The sequence below is a fragment of the Teleopsis dalmanni genome, chromosome X, assembly GCF_002237135.1.
Source record: "Teleopsis dalmanni isolate 2A chromosome X, ASM223713v2, whole genome shotgun sequence".
Lineage (NCBI taxonomy): Eukaryota > Metazoa > Arthropoda > Insecta > Diptera > Diopsidae > Teleopsis > Teleopsis dalmanni.
Genome location: NC_051848.1, coordinates 52,679,763 through 52,706,150, shown reverse-complemented (window position 1 = coordinate 52,706,150; position 26,388 = coordinate 52,679,763). Strand labels below are relative to the sequence as shown.

The following is a 26,388-nucleotide window of genomic DNA, read 5'->3' as shown; positions in this document are numbered from 1 at the left end:
TCCTCTTTATTTAATTCTTTTCTTCCTTAATTATTATTTATGCTTTTTGACTAATATGAAATCCGTTTTCTAACGGATTAATTGACTCCCTAATTACTGGAATGAAATTCTCAACGCCATAATGCTAAGACTCTATAAGATGAAATGGTGGCTTTTGTGATTTTTCATCTACTTTATGTTTAATATAAAATGAAAGTCAGATATAGTTATATTACTGTATTGATGTTATTTCCTTATATTGAACTAAACGTATTTTTCAGTATTTTGTAAACGGAATAACTGATTTTTTTGAAATTTATTTATTAGCAAAAGCACTAACATATGCTAGATAAGTATAGATTGATATTGATATTCAGATGTCTGAGTTGGTGAATCAGCACCTTTACTCTATTTTATCTGTGGACAGTTTTAAGTCACATTAAATACGGGGCTTTACGGGGCTTTATAATATGATGGATCTGATGTCTTTGTATCTGCCTGTGTTTATCAAATTTCGCTGTATTTTTAGGATACTGAGTGTTGGATTATTGTGACTGTCAATTGTGTTGAACAGTTTCAGAGCACGATCTTTAATGTATTTTTCAACTGAATCCACTCTCAGATCTCTGTGGATATCGGCTCCTCTTACATACCATGGGGCGTTAACCAGTTTTCTTAAGGCAATATTTTTTTCTCTTTGTTTTGGAAAAAGAGAAATATTCGTAAGTAATGGAAGTATATCAAATATATTTAAATATTTTCATTGCGTCATATGACCAATTTTCTCTCGGTGAAGAGTTTCTGATATTGAAAGCGGTTAGAATTTTCTGCTTCGCCATCTACATCCAAGCTCATATCAAAGCTAAAGGGACTGTAGGCATAAAATAAATAGGAGTGTCATTTCCTTATGTTCTTCTAACTGAGATGATGTTATGATATCTCTGACAAGTAGATTTGAAAATTTATAGAATCCAGCTTTCAAGGTAGTCAAGTCTACGTCCTGCCGTTACTGCGCAGTTGCACAGAACATGTTCTGATATTTCCTTCTCCTTATGACAGAGTCAACAGGAATCACTTTTAACGCACCTATATTCTTCATGTGGTATTTGAGTCTACAGTGTCCTATAAGAAGTTCAGTGTAGATTTTAATATCGTTTTCGTCTACGGTTCTGAACTTCCTTGGGCAAAATATGAACTGCTGAAATACCTTTTAAATTTGCATAACTGTTTAGGGGAATATACTTTTTCAATTATATACTTGTATATCAGATTAATTTCTTTTGTTATCCAAATATCTATTCTGATGTCGTTTCCTTTTTCTTCCAGGTCACGTATATCTTCTGAAACCGCACTTAAAACTTTATATTGTATTAACAGATCTTTTTTACAGATTTAAGTTATACAAGTTCAGTAAAGTCTGCAACATCTTTACAGCTATTTATATATCTCATAGTGCATTGTAGTGTACCAAATCAGGCTGCCACGACCGATTATTAAAAAACGTATACCCCATAATACAATATTAATTTAACTTATGTTAGTTGTACTTGTACTTCATCACAGGAAGAGTTACGAGCATATTTTGACGCAGTGGTAAATTCACTTAACCACTCTGCATATAATTGCTTGCTGATGATATAGAACCATACCTACATTAACACATGTACACATAAATATATATGTATATCGTTTAATATTTAATGTGAATCTAAGACGAGCAAAACCAAGAGACGCTAAAGCAAGGGATTACGAATTCAACATGGATTTGAACGCCCAAATTATGTAGACGCATATATTTGCAATGAACATATTCCAGCGTAAGGAGCTGGAGCAAGAGTAGTCAGAGTAGTAGTAGTAGAAGTAGTAGTAATAGTACTAGGAGTTGTAGTAGCAGTACTGAGGGTGAAGTAACGCACACGTAAGAAGGAAGTAATTATTAAAATTTTATTTACGGAGTCTGTTTTTGACAGGAGTGTGATTATACCTTTTTTTCGTTATATTTTACAGTTTTATGTTTATTTTCTGGATGAATTTCCAAATTAAAATACCAAACTTGAGCTACTTCTTAACCACAAAAAATTTAATTCAAATCGCTTTTGGAGAAAATCAAGAAGTAGGAATGCTAAAAAATTAATTTAAAAAATATCTCTATTACAAATGTTAAAGCAAAAACTAAATGCATGTAACGTTATCGTTAACACAGTCTCATTCTAGAAAGATGAAAATCTTAATTTAATGAAATCTACTTAGCTAACTGGATGGACAGACGGACATAACAAAATCTAATGTGGAAAAATTTAAGGTCGACAAGTGCTAGAAAAATAGAAAATTGTTGAATGGAGGTTTGTAGGTCTCTGATTAACATGATTACTAAAGCATACAAACATTAAAAAAAATTTAACAACATCATTTATTTTCTTTATACACATAATTTGAAAAACATATATTAAATATAATATTTAATTTTTTTTACTAATAGAAAGACTCTTAAATAATAGTAAAATACAACAAAATTTTATTTTTAAGTAATAGAGAGGTTTCGAAAAGTAGTGAAATACTTTTCACAGTAATGATATGTATAAGTTTTCAAATACCCATCATCAGTGGTCTTGGATATAATTCTTGTATTTAATTATTTGTAAATATTTTTTTGAGAATGCAAGTAGAAAGGGTTGAACTCGGGCCCTGCCAAATTTGCAACTCAGAGTCAACGTTTATTAACCAATTGACCCGCAGCCGTACTTGACTTGTTTGTTCGCATTTTGGAGTTTTGTTCATTTGTTGTAAATGTTCATTAACAAATTTTGAAATTGTGAAATTTTTGTTGTTCATATTTAGTATATTTTTTGTATAGCTATTCCTCTTTAATTAAAAGTGGCTTCTTATGAACTATTTAGTACAATTTTTTTTTCTTAATCTCTCTTACAATCATCCTATTACTAGCAAATATACTCTATAAAATTTCTTACACGATTTTAACATTAATGGATGTTTTAGGATACCACAGTTATCGGATTATTTTTAATGTCTACTCGACATTCTTAAAAACGTTTATACCATTAATAAATTCGTCATGGTGACATGATGTTGTCAGCAAGGATCTTCCTTAATATTTTCAATACATTGGTGTATTTGAATCCGTTCCTAATAAAAAACTTCACAAAACATCTCTTATTTGATATTTTGTCAAACCAAGAAGACAAACGTTAGTGTACTGACCAAGTACGCTGCTAGTTCGCTCGATAAATACATGAAATAAAAAATTACAAGAATATTTCTGATAATTGACAATTATAGAGCCTTACTGGGGGGTTTCTACAGAATCCCACTCATCTCACTGACTAATTGAAGTATTCCTCATAATCGTCGTGATTATTCAATGAAGCATATAGCTTCAGAGCTCTGTCCCTTATGTATTTTTTGACCTGATCTATTCTAAGGTCTCTTAGCATGTCATTTGTGCGGATGTACCATGGCACTTTGAAGAGCCTTCGGACTTTGAGTAACTTGTAGCTTTTGGATAGTAGAGTCGGCAGCTTTGCTATATGCGATACACCCACACACCCTGGCTATAAATCGGCTTTCTGTTTTTCGCGCTGAGGTTGTTATGTTTGAAAAGTGGTTGTAAGCAGTGCAATGTTTTTGCACAACTACTTCTTTTGACTTGTATGTGCTTGTGCCAAATGAACCGCTTATCAAACGTGATTCCTAAGTATTTAATGCTGGTCTTGTTAGTCGAAACCAATTAGTTATTTAGATGATTAAAAACTACTATGTTAAAATATTAAGCTTGAAAGTAGCACAATGAAGCTTTACTAAATTAATGTTACTAAATTGCCACCAACATTGCTTTTTTATTAGCACTCACTTAAAATTAAAATAAATGCATCTAAACCAAGGACATATTATATTATTAATAGACTACCCACATTACTTGCTTATGTAAAATTCACGGATTCTATGATAACCATAACTTACTAACTAAGTTTACAACGTTTGAGAATGATTAAAGTTAAACACAAAGTAGATCTTGATTACCAATATAAATTAACTGTGCTTTTATCTATTTCCATTCCAATAAATGACTCTAATGCCTTGAATGATGGATGCGTGTGAAAATACCTACAGTGACTCATCATATAACCTGTCAATAATCTCAACTTTGTCTTACTAAGAACAAACGGCCAATTGTAAGTGTAGAGATAAACTAACTTTCTACCTTGAAGTTTATCTGAAGTATTGGATGAAAAGCAACTTCTTTCGGTTGCTGCGTACTTTTCTATCACCAACTGATAACATATAGCACGTATAAAAATTATTTAGCATATATCTTTAATAATAATGCCAAGATCAATCGTGTTGTCAAGTACCTTTTGTCACTCCCCCGTAGGTACTTGACCCGGCTCCATGACCTCACCTCTGACGTCTCCATTCTGAACTCCCTTCCTGAAGACCTTATTCAAACCTTGTGCTTCAAATTTTCCTATTACTTTGAGGAGTGGGACCGTAATCCCCACGTTATTCCCTTGTATAAACGCGGGTTCGTGATCCTAGTCACACAGTTTACCGCTAGTCTTACTTCTGCACTCGCGCTATAACCCCACCCTCTTCATTCCACCCTTACTCCCTAATTACGGCCATGCTTTCTGGCTTAGATAAACCTAGCCTGCTAGGTATTAAGCCTATCTACTCTCATCTACCTTCTTTGATTACTGGAATGAAGTTTCTACATGGCTGTGGAACTCTTCTCTACTCATTCCTAAGAGGTAGTTTTAATGGGTTTAAGCCTCACACTGTGGCTTTCGTTGCTTTCCACTTACGGTGATATAAAAAAAGCTGCACTATAAACTGCACTATTTACTAATTGTATGGTATAGACAAATAAATTCTTCCTATGTACCTATGTTCCTATGTATTGTTAACTTAAAAACACTAAAACTGTTTTATTGATGATAATATGTAGCTTTTAAGAGAAAATTAAATAAAAAATTTAATACAATTATGACTTTCTACCAACGGCTATTAAATTAATAGAAATTATTGCATTTCGAATTTGTTTACTGACTGTTTCAAAAAAAAAATAAATAAACTGGACTGACTGCAAGAGTGTAACCATCTCCATTAATTTATGTCTTAAGTTTATTTGTTCATTAGAAATTAAATAAGTTCGGTTAAGATTTCATTTAAAATATCAACTCTCGAATTCTATTTGTCTATTTGCTAAGAAAAATGAAAGATTTTAATTGTTTGAATTGTAAATAGAAAGATAAGTTTGCTCTTCCTTTCAGTACATCACTTACAGTACGTAATACTCACCATAAGCTTGTAAACTCCCATTGTACCGCCCATGAAATCTTCCTAAATAAAATAAGTTCCCAACTCATGCGAATAAATAGTAAAAAGCAATGAAATAATGGAAGAATTTAAATATAATTTTTTGCTCCTGTACTTTCGGTTTTGTTCGTACTCCTTCCAGTAATAAAAATACTACAATAGTAGCCACGAAGTGTAAATACTTAAACTCATAGCATTTCGCTGCGGGCTGAAATGTACGAGCGGGGAAAATTCCTTTAAAACTTTTCAGTGTAATAAAAATTGGAATTTTAATGCGTTTTCAATATGACAACTGCAAGGACGATTGTGAAATTTCCCTGCAAATAGAGCTCAAAGCGAAGTGCCCACCCGTATGTGTTTAACTTATCTTAGATAAAAGATGTCAAAAAAATAAAAAAAAAACAGTACCAGTGTACTTACTATAAGAGCAATAATAATAATAATTGAACTTTTTTTATAGAAAAAAATATCATAATAAAAATTATTACTAGTTTACATTAAAAATGTAATTTTAGCAGGAAAAGTACTAGTGATAATAAAAATAGTAGTAGTAGTAGTAGTAGTAATAGTAGTAGTAATAGTATTAGTAGCAGTAGTAGTGTAGTAGTAGTAGTGACGTAGTAGTGTAGTAGTCGTAATAGTAATAGTAGTAGTAATAGTAAAAGTAGTTTTTTGGTTTTAGTAGCCAAAACTAGTTACCAAAGCTGACTTTGTTATATAAAAATAGGCGCAACAAAGTTAGCTCCATTTAATACCTTTTCCTGAATACAGTGCTAAAAATAATGAGCTATCGACAATTTTTTGATACCAAACAGCGAAATGACAGATGTTTAAAATAATACATATACCATATTGTTAGTGCCAAGTTAGCAACGTTACTGTAGAAACTGGGTTGTTATTTATGAATAAATTTAAAAAAATTATTTATTTGTTGTACTTCTTCAGAAATATTTAAAATTTGAATTGAACATTGAAATAACATTTTTTAATTCTTTTTCTGGAGCATATTTGTTTAGAAGCTTGACTTTGAAGCTTGACTTTCACAAAATTTTACTACTCTATTTTTATGCCTCTATTTTATTTTATTAATACCGGTTTTAGATTTTTCTAAAAATAGGCTTTCTGAAAATATCAATTTTTATACACAAATTGAAAATCTTTTCAAAATTCTTTAAATAATATGCATTTTAGTTGTTTATTTCATTTATTTTAAAAACTATAAATTTTTCATTATTTATTTATAAAGAACAATTCAGGTTTCCATAATAACATTTCCAGCTAATTGGTCATCAATGAATTTAAAAAGGCCACAATTGTCAAAATGAAATCCCGAAACGATAATTCTAACGTTTGACATTTGTGAATCAACTTTAGTAAAGTTCGTTCACTAAAGTTTGTAATGTAAACACAGTATTAATTCCAATAGCTTTAATAATACCTAAATAATAAAGTAGCTATAATAATAGTAGCATCCGAAATAGTCGTAGAAGTTTAAATTACGAGTTTTAGTGCACAAACTTTGCTAAAGTTGATCTCTAAACGTCAAATGTTTACATTATCACTTTTTAAAATTTAATCATAAATAACAACCCAGCGTTGAACATTAAACCCCGTATCAAAATAGTATAATTGCATTAATAGTAGTAGCTAGTAGTCACAATACGAGGGTCATTATTTTTATTAAACATAATGTCGACCTTAAATTATTAAGTGACAATTGACATTTCCAATATTCTTAACTGCTAATTCATTCTGAACCCCTTGTCTATTTAATTAAACCTTTTGTCTATTTAAAATAGCAATTTTTGCTATTTAAACTGACGTGTTATGCATTGAATCTATGCAGGAACTGATAATACAAGATTGTATTTCATATATGCTGCACCAGCTTCCGATTATTTTGTACACTGAATAAATGAAGTCAGTTTACCTCTGTTTATTTATAAAGAAAATTATAGATTTAAAATTATTTCATAAATTATTTTCTTTTATTATAAATTATTTTTATTTAATTATAATTTTTTTTTTAATAGAAATTTTTTTTTTATTTAAATTATTTTTTTTATTATAAATTATCTTTTTTTATTGTGAATAATATTCTTTTATTATGAATTATTTTTTTTATTATAATTTTTTTTTTTATTTATAATTATCTTATTTTATTATGAATAATTTTTTTTGTTATTAATTTTTAAAACTTATATTGTCTTTTTTTCACTTATATTTAAAATTATATTATTATCTTTTTTATAGTTTTTTATCATAGTTATTTGAAAACAGTTAAGTCTATTATAATTCCCATTGTTTAATTAAGTACTTACCCCTTAATTTACTTTTAATTATATGGTTATGTTGAGCTTATTTTATTTACAAGTTTGTAAATTTAATTTTTTATAAATTCTTTAGAATTACTTTTAAACAGAATAGTATTGAAATTTAACAATTAAAAATAAAAAAATATAATTAATTAATTCAATTATTCTATAGCTGGTTTATGATTTCGTTCTGATATAAACACAGTAAGTAAATTTGTTAATAAAACTTTCACAGCGAAGTAACAAAACTTCAGAAAAATGTACGACCATAAAACTCAAGTACGGCTTTTGGTCAGTTGGTTAAGGAGCGCTGACTCTGAGTTTCAAATTTGGCAGGACACAAGTTCGATTCCTGTTACTTGTAGTCTCAAAAAAAAATTATTTACAAATAATTGCATACAAGAATTATTTCCAAGACCACTGATGATGGGTATTTGGCAATACACGAAACAACTATACGGTCAGCCAAAATTTCAATTAATTAAAATAATATAAAAAATAATTTTTGTTGTTGTAGTTCACTACTTTTCGAAATCATCTTTATAAAACAATTCTTTATTATATATTAAAAGCTTTATATCCGTATGGATATTTCAAAGGACTTATTGTGTTCAAAAAAAAAAGCTCCTATAAGTTTTCTTTTATTAAAGTTGTGTAAAAGATTAAAATCTTTAAAATCGCTATCTATGTTAATTTTTTTGATTTTTTTAAAAAAATTAATAGCATATAAAACGAAGAATTCTTCACTTAATGCACTTTAATCATTATAGCTTTCATTAGTGCAATTACTGAGATCATTTTCGGAATTAACACTTTTATTAAAATTAGAATTTTATAATTCTTATGTGGATTATCAATGTTGCAAGTTACAGTTCAGCCACTTCACTTAATCCTTCAGCATTGTTGCTTTGCCAGGAAAAGCAAATATTCCTTGCATTTCTTTACTACATCTTAAAAGAAAATTCCTTAATTTCAAGTTTAGTTCTCCATTGCATCTGCTGCGAAAAAGGTAGATTTCTAAACAAAAACCTATATGTAGATATGTGAGTACTACATATAGTAACATATACATATGTATACACATAGAACGTAAAACAACATTTCATTGCGTTAATGTTGCAATTTTTGTAATTCCCGTACGAGTATATATGCTCGGCATTGTGAGTTCCTTTAAGCGCACACATTTAAACATACTTGAACATTAGTAGAGTAGCTCATATGTGCATACATATATATGTATAATGCAGAGAAGTATGCATATGAGTTGCACTATGCATAGATACTTTTAAACATATTCTAGAAAGGCTTTTAACTAACCAGGAACGAAGATGTGAAGGAATAGTATGGCGAACATCACCAAGGATTGCCCAAAGCAGAACTGCAATAGCATACGCTGTTCTTGGTGTTTACAAAAAAAAAAAAACGAAAAAATGGAAAAAAAAATAAAAAACAAAAGCAAAAAAAAACATAAACTGAAAAATAAACAAAAAAAAAGAATACAAAAAAAAGTAAAAAAAAAATGTTTTACAAAAACAAAAAAAAAACCAGCAACAACAGCGAAGTATGGCGAACAATTGTCATGGAGGAAAAAGTTTTCATTTTGTGGTTAATTCCGAAATTCCAGCATTCCATATTGCAACACTGGCGACAGCGGCGACAGTGGCGACAGTGGCAACAGTGACAACAGCAATGATAACAACAAAACTAGTGCAAATAAAACAACAAACTAAACAGTTTCGAACTGATGAAGCCTGCAGGAGCAGCTGCTGTGTGCGTTTATTGTTCCCATGACAAAACTCCAAGCTACACACACAACAATCACAACTATAACAACTAAAATAATACATATACACAAATACACATTAAAATAAATATATATATATATATATATATATATATATATGTAGTCATATAGAAATCACTAAACTGGAGCAAGGACATAAGGCAATGGTGATGTTAGTAGCGTCATATGCGTTTTTAATACATAATCTTACAATCAAGGCACTATTGGTGGAACAACAACAATACCATTAAAAACAACAACATTAAGTATCAATACGCTATTGTTGCAAGTTGTTGCAACAACTGGCATCATCACCACCATCGCCACAGTCACCGTCACCTTCCATTATTTGCTACAATTCCATGGCATTAAAATAATATGGATAAATGCTTCTAAAATTATTAACGCTAAAGACATACTCAATTCCTAAATTACTTGGGGATTATGTGGGAGTGTGCGGAGCTTTACACCTCACTAATAGGTAGATTTATTAATCAGTCATAAATAATATTATTGTTCGGTCAGTTGTTCTTCAGATTTTGTCAGAAATCAATACGAAATTTAAAGTATTCAGTTCAGTTTACACGAAAACGGAATATTTTCGATTGTATTTTTCAAATGTTATAAAATATATTATAGACCTCAAGCAATATTAAAAAAATGTCTCTCCAACTCTACAATTGTAGTAGCAATAAACTCTTACGCAGAGTGTGCTCTTCATCAGTTATTAGGACCTAGTAAAAACATCGTTCCATTCTCTCCTCACTTTTCTTTAATTTCAACTTAGATATATGTTCTGTGTATGTATTGTATTACTGGAATTGGGTTTTAGGTTTTGACCTCTACCATCTAATGCCAAAATTTGTTTCCACTTAAATTTTATACAGTAACTTTCTATACTTTCAACCTACCTGGGGAAAATAAAAATATAAAAAAACTCGAATAGATTTTTTTTGTTGCTACATTGCTCAGATATGGACCCAATGATTTTCGAGTAACATTACAGTTTCTGACCCCAGAATACCAGACAAAATCAACTAGAAAAAAAAACAGCCTTGCGGTTTTGTAGTTCCTAAATCATTCTAGAATTTAGAAAGAAGTTATTTTTTTTCCATTTATTCAGAACGAAGAGGAGAAACAGAGCTAAGTATACTGGGACAATGTACCAAAGCTGTCATAAACAAAATCGCTTATAGAAACTCTCAACAGAAATCGATTTTAAGTATATATGTAACTCAAGAAAACCAATTTAATAATCATTACAAAAGCTCTAATAGAGTACTGCACAGTAATTTATCACCTAATAAAACGGATTATTTATTTTAGAGAATGGAATAGGTGCATAATATATGCTCAAAGAGATTTATGGAGACTGCTAGTGAACTAATACTATCAAGTGTGATGGTAATATGACGGTTTCTTAGTTCATTAACTTGATTCGCCATTCCGAAACAATTTTTCAATCAATATTAGATGGGTTTAAAAGAGATTAGTATCTACGAAAACAGCTTTGTAATCGCTAAATATAGCACTATCATCAATAATTGTAGTAATATCATTAGTAGAAATATCATTAGTAGAAATATATTTTTGCTGCAAGTTTGGAAAGAATTTGAGATCGTTAGCTTGAGGAAGTTTAGCATTAACGTAAAAAATTTGACAAAATTACTACTTTACAACTTTAAACCATCTATTTGGTAGGTAATATTCTAGAACTAAATGAACTTAACGTGGTAATATATTGTATATAGTATATTGAAAATTTGACACTGACTGCACACTTCATTTTGCATTAGCTAAGTTTATAGAATTGTCAGTGTAGTTCATTTTTATGTTATGGAGGAGTTGTACCTCCATTGGGAGTTGAGGAATTCCATATACAAATTTCGACAAAACCGTCAGATGCAAGACTGAAAATATTTGCCATTAGTTAAATTAAGATTTAGATTTTATTACTATAAATTAAAAGAATTAGTAAGTGAGTAGAGTTAACATTCGGTCCTTAACAAGAAAAAGTTTCATGTAAGAATTACTTCTAGTCGAAATTACAATTTTTCGGGAACTTTATCAGTGTGCATTTGTAAAATGTCTCTTCAATGTTAATTATTAAATATACTTTTACCAATGTATTCAAATTTTTTCACACTAAGTCAAAACCAAATAAATGTATCAATATTCTGCAGTAGAACTACTTACATGACATCATACACGACAGTAGAGGGAACTGTACTAGTTGGTACTCCTTAAAATATAGCCAGGAAATAAACTGCAAAGCAACAACAACGTCCATAGAATGAAATTTCACCAATAAATGAGAACATTAATATTTATAGAAAATTTTTCTTCTCTTCCTTTCGTTTTCCACAATGCTATATAACTTCTTCGTTTTATTTTCTCTCATTTATTACTATAATTTATCGTTACTACTTCTACTATTATTTGCTTGATTTAATGAAAAATCTATGTGCACGTCTATGCACTAAATACATACATGAGCAGGTCAAGCACTACCTCCGGCGACTTAAGAATAACACTTGTAGAATACGGCTTAATGTAGAAATATATTGGCGGAAAGTATATTATTAATGGAAGACCCGGATATAAGAAATTTTTTATGCATATTATAAAAAAATTTTAAGGATAAAGTGCACATATAAAAAAAAAACAAATAACATTTATTCGTGGGTCGTTTTCTATACGATGCATAAAAACGATGCGTCTATATTCATGTAAGCCTGTTCCCTACACTTAACATTACTTAATGCTGCAATGAAGACGCTGAAAAATATGCTATTAATTAGGTTTTAATGATGAAGTGATTAAAGGAGCTGCTTCAGTAGCCGTAATTTTTTTTTAGAGGAGCAAAAAAATAATGGCAACTTACGAGAGAAATATTAACCAACTACAATGCTCGTAAAATCTTCATAGCTACGTTTTAGGTTATACCAGCGATCTCAAGGGATTCACTTAGGCCTTTAGGTGCATTGTGCTACCACTAAGAATCTATAGCACAGCTTATAATGCTATTCAGATCTCCTGAAGCACCCCAACTGGCTAGCTGGTCCGTTTCGCAATTGCTAAAAGTATCCATATGATCAGGAACCTAGATTACAAAAATATTAAACTGCGTCGAAATCTCATTTAGAGATGTGTAGTAGTCAAAGACTGTCCTAGATGTTAATTGGACTCAACTCAAGGACTTTAAAGTATTTAAACTCTCCGGTTGTACGTATTTATTCCTTTTAAGTATATTATCTACTTCTAGACAACCGAAAGCTTTCTTTATGACAGGCACTTCTGCGTGACAAACACTATAGTGATCTGGAAGCCTATAATAAGAGGACATATTCAACTCTTTTGAGAAAACACCACTTCCAAAGCTACTCCCAGTTTTAAAGGGTAGTGTCAACTTTAGTGTCTGCAGCAAAATACAGTAAAAGTGACAGTAAAATAAATCTTCAACGTGTGATCATTTTGTCGATTACTAAGTTTTTAATGTTATTTAGATTTCTTGTTTTTCCCTATTTAACAAAGTTATTGTTACCACATGTTGTTGTCATTATAACAACTCGTAAAGTCATTAATCAGGTTATGTGCAACAGAGTAGAAGTGAAATGAATAGAGCAACATACCTGTACTTTGAATAGCTCTAGTACATCAACCATCACAAAAATACAAAAAAAAAAAAACAATAGACAACCTTCATTACTACGACACTAGGAAAGAGAATGCATTTGCAATTATTGCACCGACTACTTAATAATTATATTAAAATTTGCAGTAAATGATGTTATACAATTGAATTATTATTTCCTTTACACATAATTATTCAATGATAGTGAATGATAGTTCTATTAGTTAAGTGAAGTTGCAAAAAAATTTATGGGCGGTTGAAAATTAAATGAACTAGTTATATAAAACTATCTTCAGCCTGCTCCGTATGTGGATGATTTTCTGGATGTCAAGAAGTGAACCAGCAAAAAGTACAATCAAAGCAAAACATATTTATAATTGCATCGTTAATCAAGCAAGGTGTTTATATTAAAATCGGGAACCGTTTCCAGTTTGATTGAAACCCAATCAATCAATCACATTCAGAAACAAAAAAGATGGGTTCATTCTATTTTCCAATCACATTATAAAAACTACATTGAATACATATTAAAAGAGTGGCATCGAATTATATAAACACCTGGGCTACGCCTATGTTGGTCTCAAAGAGCGTCAGAATATTTAATCTGATTTGTAAATCAAAATTTATAAATTTCGTTATGAAAATAATATATCAAACATTTCACAAATACTGTGAAAGCTTGTTAAATTATTTTTCAAAAATTATTTGAAAATAAAGTCGTTCTTAAAAATTAAATTGATACGTTAAGTTAAAGTTTAAAGTGGAATTTTTTAAAAATACTTCAAAAAATAAGGCTATCAAGAAAAACTGAATTTTAAAAAAATTTCACAAACAATTTCATTTATTTGTATTGTTTGCCAGATACTCCATTAATTATTCTTACAACGTTAACATATAAAGTACATATCACTCCCTATCATTCTATGGGAATCTTTTGTGCTAATACACAAAATCCTACATGACTCTATTGTCCAAATGCACAACTATTTTGATCTAATAAAATGAACTGGGTTAAAATACCGACTAGATTTCTACGATCCTCTCAATTAAATAATACAGCTTTCACTAGATAATACGTTAAGCTTATTAAATATATTAAGTGGCAATAATGATGATTTCGAAAATTTAATTTAAGGAGGTTTCAAATGATACTAAATTGTCCAAACAGACAACTAGACATAGAGATTGTTTTGCTTGACTATATATAATAGAACCATTAGAAAATTACACACACTAATGATTTTAAGTAGAGAAGCATATTCCTTATTATGCAGAAAGTCCATTCATTCATATTTATATTCTTTACCTAAAAAAAAGGACGGAAATACGATTTAGCACTGAAGAAACAAAACGATCTTCCAAAGATAGTTTCCATATCATACAAATTAATTATTCTCCATTTAATTGTAAAAATTATTAAAATATTATTTTATGTGAAATATTCCATTCCAATTATAAAAAAAAGTATATCTTTTATTTTGTATAGTTATTTGGTATAGAAACTGCCATTCACCCATTTATTACACTAAGTTCTCAGGCTACTCGACGCAAAATTTTCATTTTCATTCTCAGGCTCATTTCAATTATCTTCCAAAAGCCAAGAACATGATTGGTCTATTAATACAAAGATATTCGAACAAAAATACAGGGAAATAAATAAGCAGATTATTTCTTCCAATTAAAATTATCACAGTATTTTCAAGCAGATGATTTGAAAAAAAAAACGTATTAAAATCTCATTAGAAAATAATAAATACTTGATATTTTAGGAAAATTATATGTATCATAACAATTCTTAATTACATAGGATATAACAATTGAATGTCTTAACAAATGTATTAAGATTTGTAAAATATTATTATTAAAAGTAATAATATATTATTAAAGACCCGTGAAACCTTATTAAACACAAATATGAGTTAACTCAAAAATAGTCTTATACATGTTCCATTTCTTCTTCGACGTCTCTCCGAGGTGCCGTTGTTGTTGCAAGCCACTGTTATTAATCCGATTTATGTTCATCTGCATTTTTTTCCAACTCTCTTTCATACAACTCCGAATGGTATCTTATACCATTTAAATGTTTATATCGTTTGTTGCACCCTGGAATGGGACAAGGAAATGGCTTCAATTGCGAGTGATCTGCCCTTAGAACCGAATTTTGGACAATTTCATCCGGAGTCAAATTACTCAAGGCAATATGGGTACTTTCGTTAAATGTTGGAGGAGGTGATGCAGAGGTTGTTTGTGTTGGAACATCACTTGTCTTTGCCATGGATGGCTCAACATTACGGTTAATAGATGAGATTCTCTTCTTTGAGAATGAGATTTTAGAACTGTTACTTTTTCGCTTTACCGCCGATGATGATGATGGAATGTCATCGTTCTCAAATGATTCAGCATCTTGATTACCAACTATTTTCATTGAATGCATCTTGGGAATTAAACCGCGCTTTGCTTGTGCAACGACCGACTGAAACGGTGGTGGAGAATTATTGCTGCTTGCCGAAAATATTGGTACCTGAAATGGTGTATTTGCGTTACTATTAACAGTAGCAGGTGCTAACACAGACTGTGATGATGGACCAGCACCATCATATCCATTTGCATTCAACAACTGAATTGGAGACTCACAATTATTGAAGTTTACTGAAGCCACGGATGGGTGGAGACGTGGTCCGTTGTTGATGCGATGAACCGGAGGACCTATTGATTAAATCACAGAAAAATGCAAATTTTGAGGTAGATTAAAATCGAAAAGCAATACACTTACGCATCATCACGTCGTGGATATTGTTAGGCAATATTTTGCTCATAGGCACCATGGTTTCAATTCCAGAGACTTCTTCACTGTCATCCATTACAATATGTACACGCTCAACGTGCTGAATCAATTCAGCCAGACTACCGAACTTTTCACCACAACCGCTGTATTGACATTTGTTGTTAAAAAAGAAAGCCATTGTTTCTATATATAAAATCGAGATACGTTTGTCTATTAATATTAAAATGAATTGGTATATATTCGCGTTTAATGGAAGCTGTAGATTTTTTTTAGCTTCGCTTAGTCGAAACAATAAGAACAAATGATAAAATTGTCAAAATGAAGACGAAGGAACGATTTATATTGGAACATTGAGAGTTGCTATGGCGACAACGTTAACTGTACCATCTGCCAAAAACGAATGCTTCAATCGCCAAAATTACAACGAAGGAACGGTGTAAAGAATTAAGACATGCAGAGTTGTCATAATCGAAAGGTTCACAAATATAATTGGATAAGTGTTTTCTAATTAAAATTTTTATTAATGCGCTTTGTTTTTATCTTGCGATGTTTGTATGTAGTGCGCACAGATTTGAGGCGCTGCACCGTTCCTTCGTCGTTAACGTTGTTGCCAGAGCAACTTTCAATATTCCAATATAAATCATTCCTTCGTCTTCATTTTGACAACTATACTATTCGTTTTTAGTAATTCCGGTATAACGAAGACAAAAAAATCAAAAGCTTCCATTAAACGAGAATATATATCAATTAATTTTAATATTAATAGAAAAACATATCAGATTTTATATACAGAAACAATGGCTTTCTTTTTTAACAACAAATGTCAATACAGCGGTTGTGGTGAAAAGTTCGGTAGTCTGGCTGAATTGATTCAGCACGTTGAGCGTGTACATATTGTAATGGATGACAGTGAAGAAGTCTCTGGAATTGAAACCATGGTGCCCATGAGCAAAATATTGCCTAACAATATCCATGACGTGATGATGCGTAAGTGTATTGCTTTTCGATTTTAATCTACCTCAAAATTTACATTTTTCTATGATTTAATCAATAGGTCCTCCGGTTCATCGCATCAACAACGGACCACGTCTCCACCCATCCGTGGCTCCAGTAAACTGCAATAATTGTGAGCCTCCAATTCAGTTGTTGAATGCAAATGGATATGATGGTGCTGGTCCATCATCACAGTCTGTGTTAGCACCTGCTACTGTTAATAGTAACGCAAATACACCATTTCAGGTACCAATATTTTCGGCAAGCAGCAATAATTCTCCACCACCGTTTCAGTCGGTCGTTGCACAAGCAAAGCGCGGTTTAATTCCCAAGATGCATTCAATGAAAATAGTTGGTAATCAAGATGCTGAATCATTTGAGAACGATGACATTCCATCATCATCATCGGCGGTAAAGCGAAAAAGTAACAGTTCTAAAATCTCATTCTCAAAGAAGAGAATCTCATCTATTAACCGTAATGTTGAGCCATCCATGGCAAAGACAAGTGATGTTCCAACACAAACAACCTCTGCATCACCTCCTCCAACATTTAACGAAAGTACCCATATTGCCTTGAGTAATTTGACTCCGGATGAAATTGTCCAAAATTCGGTTCTAAGGGCAGATCACTCGCAATTGAAGCCATTTCCTTGTCCCATTCCAGGGTGCAACAAACGATATAAACATTTAAATGGTATAAGATACCATTCGGAGTTGTATGAAAGAGAGTTGGAAAAAAATGCAGATGAACATAAATCGGATTAATAACAGTGGCTTGCAACAACAACGGCACCTCGGAGAGACGTCGAAGAAGAAATGGAACATGTATAAGACTATTTTTGAGTTAACTCATGTTTGTGTTTAATAAGGTTTCACGGATCTTTATATATTATTATTTTTAATAATAATGTTCTCGACTTTTGAAAGATAATTGAAATAAACTTATGAAAATTTTGTGACCAGTTAAGAAATTTCTTACATATAAATTTTCAAAACTCCATTAATCCGTATCAACTGGCAAAAAATTAAAAATGTTTTTTTCGGCGTACGTGTGATTTATTTTGTTTTAAATTTCAGCCAAATCCGTAAAGAAATTTTTATAGACGTAATTTGTAGACCTATAGACACAATTAAATCATATTTAATATTTAATTTTTAACATGAGTCAACAAAGTCTATTCCACTAGCCATACTTCTCCGGTTGTTCCAAAAAGAAGCATGCAGTGTTTTAATGCCATTGACTAAAATTTGTACATTTTGCGTTCCTAAGGGTTAGTTTTAGTGGGTTCATATCTCAAGTACGAATAAATTGATTTAGAAGGTTATTTTTATTCCATCAAAATGATTGTGACATATACATTATTTTTTACCCCGGTTTTTTTTTTTGCTTGCACACTACATCAGTACACCTATTCCCTCCATATTTTCACTTCATTAGAACTTACGTTTTTGTTGAAATAGTTTTGCTTAGCCTGATTCGAAAGGATATTAGTGTTTACGCTTTAGCCGTAGCAGTTTTTCATTTGACAGTTGTCCTTCAAGTTATTACTAAACGAGAGTAAAGCCGAACATGAACACAACAACTAAGTTGGATGGAAGAAAGGAATATACTGAATTAAGAAAAAATTGTTGAGAAAAAATAATAATAATTACAACAATAAAACTTGAAATAAATGCAAAAGAAGGAGTTACGCAGGATATCACGTTCCGAAATGAAGCATTGAAGGTATGATGAAATGCAGAAGAGGCTTAACGCCATTTCTGTTGTAATTAACACGCACATATCAATGCATACACGCACAAGTCAGAGAACATGTAAAAGGATTTCAAAAGGATGAAAATATAAGCTTAGAGGTATTTAAATATATTAAATTTATCGCTTGAAATAATTCTGGCACGCACCGTGTACACGTTCCACTTTCTGTACGTACATCTGCATACCCATATGCACATAGGTATAAAGAAATATTCTTTAAGTCTTTAGGTAGGAAATATATTTTAACCCAAGAGGTGAGGAAAAGGTACTACTACTACTAATAAAACCAAAAAAAGAAATATGTATATATATATAAAATATACACAATTATTTTAAATAGTTTCTATGAATAGACTTTGCCAAGTCAATAAAATATGTTGAGAGTAAAAAAGCAGAATATCTTAATCACACTCTAGTATTTGCTTTCTAGGGTGAATATTGAGAGCAAGTATTAAAACTGGGATTTCTATAAATCGAAGACTTTAAAAGTGTTACTCATTTGTTTATTTATTAACTTAAGTGATTAATGCCTATATATTTTAATTGTATTTTTATTAATCAGTCATCTTGTATCGAAAACCGTCTCACAACTGTTGTCACTGTATGAGACAGGGCTGTTCATAGCATGGTCTATGGGCCTCATGCGGCCTACGATATGTTATATTTTAGTCACATAACATTATTTTATTTTTATGGTAGTCCAAATAATTGAATTTAAATTTATATAATAAAAAATTATACTTCATGTTAATTTACTTACTTGACAATGACTATAGTATATATTGATTGATTTCTCTTATTTTATATATTGATTTATAGATATATTTTTTAAATAATGTTATTATTTTTTATTAAAATTTTTAAAATATATATAATTTTTATAAAAATAAAAAAAAAAAAAGATGATTAAGAAAGATGATTAAAGAATTAATAGAACTTAATTTAGCATTATCGCCATATTTTTATTATTCTTCGAAAAAATTATGAATGTATTTATTTTCGCGGTCCTCCAATCTATTCAGTGATTTGTAATAGATCGCAACCTTATCTGATCTGGAAAGTCCTGATATATGACAATCTTGTAAGTGAACGCCTATATAACTCACTAATATTACATATATTAAATGATAAATTGGTGCAGTAAAAGGAAATCGATTTTTTTTCCACTAGATAACTTTAGTTATCTGTATCCCACGTTGTAAAAGTCAGATGGGGTCACACTAGATGGCGTTTGAAGGATGAGATTTCATATTAAAAATAATTTTGACAATTGGTTGGCACAGTTTTGTTTGAGTGCTTGTTAAAGATGAACATAAGCAGAAAAAAAAAAAAATACGTCATATTTCACAGTTTTTCTTTGATAATGGCGAAACCGCAAGCCAGAAGCCAAGTGGCTGAAAATGTGAATAGTGTTTATAGTCCTGATACTGTAAAAGCCAATCATGCGCTATTTTGGTTTCGTCGACTCGGTTCCGTTAATTTCGATATCAAAAATGCACCAGTAGATGTTCTAGTAGGCCAATCGTCGAAGATACAATCAAATCATGAAAATTGTCAAGTCCAACTAGTTACAGTTATTTAAGCACTGTTTCGATTGGCTAAGAGCTAAAGATTGCATAAAAACCAAACATCGTTTAGAACCGTTTGAATATGGCTGGATACAAAAAGAAGTTTGATGTATGGGTGCTACACTAGTTAACGCAAAAAACCTCATGGATCAAATTTTCATCTGCGAATCGCTGCTGAATTGCAACAAAATCGATCCATTTCTGTGGCGGTTGGTGACTAATGATGAAACGTGGAACACGATCACTTACAACATCGTCCAGTGAAACCGATCGTGAATTGATGGCCAGGTATGTTTTGTTCTGTGTTTTTCGTGGGATTGGCAGTAAATGAGCTGCTTCTCCACGACAAAACTCTTAACCAGGAACTGTGCTGTCAATAATTGGACATATACTGTCTGAAGGAAGCAATCGCCCAGAAATGGCTAGATTTGAGTAACAGGAAAGTAATTGTGTTTCACGAAGCCACGGCAGGTTGGAAAATTCTTTTGCTTATACTTTATAGTCCAAACCTGACATCAAGTGATTACCATCTGTTCCTGCCCATTGTGAACGATGAATAATTTTTCTGGTGATAAATTCGCTTAAAGAGAGGCTTGTTAAAATTGACTGTCTCAATTTTTGACAATAGGGATGAGGACTTCTATGAGAGAGGCATAATGAAATTAACCTATCTTCAAAATAGCAACAAGTTATCGAATAACACGGTGATTTTTGGCCTATGGATTTGTTTTTACTACACTTATTAAAAATTAGTCACGGTTTTTTGGTACATTCTTGAACAAAAACTTTCTTTAATGAAAATCAATTTTGATACAGTTTATGTTGTTCATTATTATTACTGAACTTTTGCCATTATTCAGGTAGCTTCATTATACCATAAGTGTAGAATTTCTAAGGCTTATCAGTGAAAAATTTGGACAACTCTTAAGTTCTTTGGTTAGACATCTTGGATTACCCCTATAAAAGTTTTGCAGAGATCGAAGCAAATGGTAGTCAGATCGACGATGAGACATTATAAAAGTAATAATAATGCATTTTTGAAAATATAAATGTTTGCAATAATTGCTTTACTTGTTCGGTATACACTTCATTCCCAATACTACAGTAGTTACTGTTTTATTGTTATACACTTTATGCACTGATAGTGTCTTAAGTAATGACATTTAATGCGATAATGATTTTGAAATAGTTAAGAACAACAATCGGATTATACACAATGGTCATCACAATGGCTTGTATGCTTTATATGGGTCATGTCAAATGTATGTGGTACATATCAACTAACAAATAAATTTTATGGTATTGTGCATCTTGTAATATTCCAAATATGAGCACATTCATACTTATATATTTATATACGTATATATATTGTTACTGTCCTTACTCATACCACAGAGCATATTGTTCTAATTTATGCATTGTATTTTCCATTGATTTTATAGTGGAAAATTTATAACAAAACTGTCAGTTCGCTATTTTGTTATCTTGTATCTGAAGCATGACTGCATACGAATAAAGTTAAAGTCATTTCACACTAAAATATCACTTTTGTGTTCGATTCGGTATAATAATAAATATAAGTAGAATGTAGGAGATTCAGATGAACAGACAAATAATAACAAATACTTAATCCACAATCATGTAATGAAAAATTTGCGAGTTTATTGATATTCGTAATCGATTCCAAAGAGCAATATTGGATAATGGGTCATAATAAAACACCTCTAAAAGAATATAAAAACATTGTGGATGTGTTACAATAACTCCGTTTCTATTTCCCTATATGATATGAAATTATTGACAGTATATCATTTAAGAATAACTTTAGTTTATTCGATTAGATTTTGAAAGGCATGATAATTATGTCACCACGTCACTGCATCCTTTGAGGATTATTGTGAGAAACCATTATGCCTTTTGGAGAGATGTTGTCTAATTCCGTTATAAGTGGATAGGCAGTAAGTACCGAAGTCTGAGCCTGGCGAGACTATCACAGTGACACAAAAAGTGTTCTGCTGCTTCCGCTTCTTCGTGACAGTAATATCTATATTCGTAGATGTTTTTTGATGCTGCAATATCGAGTGAGAAACCCTGTGACAAGTCTGAAGCCTTGACTAAAGTAAAATAAAGAATCTACTTTAATTTTGCATTTGATTGCCAATAGATGGCAATATATATTTGATAATGAATATATATTTTGGATTACCCCTACAAAATAATATCATGGATATAGTGTGATTTGTCTTAACCAATTGGTTATTGAGATTCCAATTATTATTGAAATTCAATTACAGATATTAAGAAAAATAGATATGAATTAGTTCATACTCGCAGTAAGGATTTTTAACTATCTGGTACATTACTTACTCTTCTTTACTATTTCAGTTATGCTCATCCCAAGGATACATTTAATTAAAAATTGTGTTTTCGGATTTGAAAATTTCATCATCATTACCCACTAAACGTTGACTTAACCATCATGCCGTAAGACCATGGTTTCAGAGCTCATTAGCTGGAACCATGCTAGTTCTGTAAGGATTACTGTAGTTATCTCTAGTAACTGGTGTGTAGGAACAAACGCAGAAAAGCTGCATATTCTTTTTATTTCCATTATAAAATTAAAAATCCAGGTTTTGGAAATCTAAGAATAAAAGAATCAAGGAAGCATTTCCAGTGCAACCACCCAATTTTGAATTTCGGCAGAAATAAGTTTTTGGGTTAAATGAAAGAATGGGTATAGTTTTTAAATGTTTAGATTTTATTAAGAGAAATATGACAGCTAATATTATTGACTGATCTGCCACTGCAACCAATTTTTTTTTATTTAAACTCTTTTTTTATTTAAATTAAACAAATCAACATCTCTTTTTTTTAAATAGAATTTCTGCCATAGAACATAAAAATTTTAATGGTTATTCCCAAAACCAAAAAAACTCACAGAAGCTAATACTAAACCCCAGATTCTTTGATCGGATGCTGCGGATTCATACATTTATTTTGTAGTTTAATATTAATTATTTATATGACGAAAAATTTTTATAGTACTGGAAAATGTGCCATCCCTCAAATTGATGGCATGTACCAACATAACTGCTTATTAGAGTTCAAATTGAGTTAGAACTTACTTAAGTTTTTGTCTCCAGTAGTTAACAGTCTTTGGCTCCTTTTATACAGTTTGATGCCACTACCTCTTTAGTGTTTTGATTACAGTTCCAGACATTCTCAATACATTTTCCAAAAGGCTCCATTTTAAATATCATGCTAAGATAGAATATATTAGTCTTCCTCTCTCTGAAGAAGATGTCAAACTTATTATTGACATGAATTTTTTATTTGAAATGCTATGGCCTTTGTAGAGAATATATTGTTCTTAGTTATAAGTATAGGGCACACAATATAGATACGAATACCAGATAAGACAATTGTCGTAAATTCTAATATTACAAATAAATTCTTTTAAAAATGAAATAAAAATTCTTCTTCTAAACTCTTCTACATTTTTATGTAAAATACTTAGAGCTTAAAGTGTTTCAACGGGATATTCTATAGATTATGTTTGTGTAGATTTTTAGGGAAATATATTTATTCCATTTTCATAAATTTTTTTTTAAATAGAATTTTTGGTTTCTTATTTTCAAAATTTAAATTGAATTTTCCACAACAAAAGCAACCCAACTAACGTTCCATGCAGGGACACCTCAATTGAATGCCGTTTGCATTGCTGTTGGTGGCTGCTTGTCCAAACTGAAGATGCCAGAAAATGCATTAAGAAGAGTACAGGGCATGGGGAATGGGAAATGGGAAATGGGAATGGCGATTGCATGGATAAGTGAATTCGAATAAGTAAATGCAGAATTAAAGTATTTATCTGTTTGTCTGATTTTCAGATTATTTTGTGTGCAATTATAATTTTTTGGGTGTAACCGAAAATTTACATTATCATTGTTTTTGCTGTTAATGTTGTTGTTATTGTTGTTGTTGTTGTTGTTGTTGTTGTTGTTGTTGTTGTAGTGAATTTTGGTGGAAAATATATCAACATACATATAAACAAACCCACACATGCACACACAAATTCATTTAAATACAATAACGGAATGAGTTGGAGATATGTAACTAACAATGCCAACAATGCCATAGCTGCATCAGCTGTAACAGTAGTCTCTCAGCTCTAGTACCGACCAATACTAACGTCATGGGTGGTGTTGGCTGCTGCGATTGCAGCAAATGCTGCTGCTTTATAGCATTGTCACTTAGGAATTGCAGATAACCCTTATTGGTTATATTTTGGAATTTTTCGTTGGGGTAGGTTAGTAAATAGCTTGCGTTTAAATCAGATCCAAAGCCAAAAGAGTGGCCAAAGTGGCCATAAACGCCAACACCGTTAGCATTGCCTTCAAACACGACACTGCCAATGTCGTCGCCGTCGTCGTCGTACTTGTACTCGTAACCGTAGTTGTTGTGTGTATATGTATGTGTATAGTGTGGCCTTTCGTTGCATTTTCCCATGTTCTTGTCTATGCAAATATTTACGTCTGGCCCTGTCATTTAACCAGTACTACCATACCAAACGTTATGCTATGCTAAGCCAACGCTTGCTCCATTGTCATTACTGTTTGCTTGAATGCCTCCACTACACTACTTCATGCCTTAGCATAGTATTTTGGTCTATTGCAACATGAACACATAAATTATTTTATTATTTAAATTTAAATTTCACTACTGACTATGGATTAAGAACTCGCTGTAGACCAGCAGGCGCAAACCAATCACTAAAGGAACAAATAACAAACTGCAGCAACCAAGAATCAGAGTTGCAGTTGCAGTTGGACTTGGAGTAGGAATATAAAATATATGCTTCTTTCAGAGTGGAGCAGATAAATTCTAAGAAAGTCTTACTGAAAAGTGATTTTACTTTGTTTACAGTGACACACTGGTGGATTTGGGAGGTACATACAGTAGAAGCTTGAATTCAATCCAACATAAACTTTAAACTATTTACTTACTCTAAACTCTATTTATTTAATTATTTTTCTTTACACATATATAATATCCCTCATTCATTGAAGAAAAAAACTTTGTTACACTTTTACGGCTCATGTAAGGTACGGGGAAATATGTAGTAGCAAAAATTTATGTGGGAATGAAGTTTGTTTTTATTTAAATACTATAACTAGCCTCCGACTAAATTGCGTAAGTGAAGAGTAACTCCATTTGGAAACTCTATACTACATCATATACAATTTATATTTTAATACATTGTGACCGAAAGGTTTTCGGAGGTTCTCATTTAAAATTCGCGCGCTGTATATTTTTCGATATTTTAAGTTTATGTAGTTTGGCAGCACTGTCCTTAATTACTATGCCAAAAATGAGCGCGATCTGTCAGACAGTTCGTTTACGGCAGCTGTTGAAACCAGTTCACCTCAGTAGTGCGTTGCGAAAAAAACAATGGAAAAAAATATTGAACAAAGAGTTTGCATCAAATTTTGTTTTTCGAACGAAATTTCGTGTGCAGAATCGTTGCGAATGCTACAAAAGGCTTATGGGGAATCAGTTTTATCGAAAACTCAAGTTTATGAGTGGTACAAAGCCTTTCAGGACTGTCGTACGACCGTCGAAGACATGCCGCGTTCTGGACGACCTTCGACCTCTACCACCGACGAAAACATTGAAAAGGCAAAGGAAATCGTGTTCAAAAATCCTCATGTGAGTGTTAGAGAGATAGCACGAGAGCTAGGCATCGGTCGTGAGATGGCTCGTTTGATTTTGGTGGACAATTTGTGTATGCGACGTGTCAACGCCCGGCTTGTTCCGATTCACCTCAATTTGTTCAACATTATCAACGATTTTAAGGCCAAACATTCAATAAATACCATCGAACAGCCACCGTATTCACCTGATCTTGCACCGTGTGACTTTTTCCTGTTTCCCAACCTCAAATTACCACTCAGAGGAACGCGTTTTGAATCCATAGAAGACGTAAAACAGAATTCGCAGAGGGAACTCAAAGCCATACCGGAAAGCGCCTATAAAAAATGTTTTGATGATTGGAAGAAAGTTGGCATTTGTGTATCGCTTTTTATGGAGCATATTTTGAAGGAGATAAAATAAATATTGATGAAGATTAAGAATTTTGCGTTTTATTTAAAATTTCCGGAAGCTTTTCGGTCACAATGTATATACTAGAAGAATGTTTGAATATTAACTGATTGACCCTAAGATGCAGTAAAATCAATTTTTA

The 26,388-nt window shown here is 31.4% G+C and overlaps 3 protein-coding genes across 3 annotated transcripts in view; 1 reads left to right on the top strand and 2 right to left on the bottom strand.

Moving 5' to 3' along the window:
* The window catches only part of LOC119688415 (voltage-dependent calcium channel subunit alpha-2/delta-3), an 88,351-nt gene that overhangs the window by 52,140 nt on the left and 9,823 nt on the right, over positions 1-26,388 (bottom strand). The gene's annotated exons all lie outside the window — the stretch shown is intronic.
* LOC119687371 (zinc finger protein sfp1-like) lies at positions 14,918-16,559 on the bottom strand. The gene is made up of 2 exons (XM_038101662.1): positions 15,819-16,559; positions 14,918-15,751 (listed from the first exon to the last, which is right to left on the bottom strand). The coding sequence occupies exons 1-2, from the start codon at positions 16,006-16,008 to the stop codon at positions 15,048-15,050; spliced, it is 894 nt and encodes a 297-aa protein (XP_037957590.1). The 5' UTR covers positions 16,009-16,559; the 3' UTR covers positions 14,918-15,047.
* On the top strand, positions 16,598-17,696 carry LOC119687374 (zinc finger protein sfp1-like). Its single transcript, XM_038101663.1, has 2 exons — positions 16,598-16,817; positions 16,885-17,696. The coding sequence occupies exons 1-2, from the start codon at positions 16,628-16,630 to the stop codon at positions 17,586-17,588; spliced, it is 894 nt and encodes a 297-aa protein (XP_037957591.1). The 5' UTR covers positions 16,598-16,627; the 3' UTR covers positions 17,589-17,696.

Coding starts and splice junctions, on each gene's coding strand:
- LOC119687371 (XM_038101662.1), bottom strand. CDS start 16,008: ATGGCTTTCTTTTTTAACAACAAATGTCAATACAGCGGTTGTGGTGAA. Junction 15,752..15,818: donor TATCCACGACGTGATGATGC/GTAAGTGTATTG, acceptor TTTAATCAATAG/GTCCTCCGGTTCATCGCATC.
- LOC119687374 (XM_038101663.1), top strand. CDS start 16,628: ATGGCTTTCTTTTTTAACAACAAATGTCAATACAGCGGTTGTGGTGAA. Junction 16,818..16,884: donor TATCCATGACGTGATGATGC/GTAAGTGTATTG, acceptor TTTAATCAATAG/GTCCTCCGGTTCATCGCATC.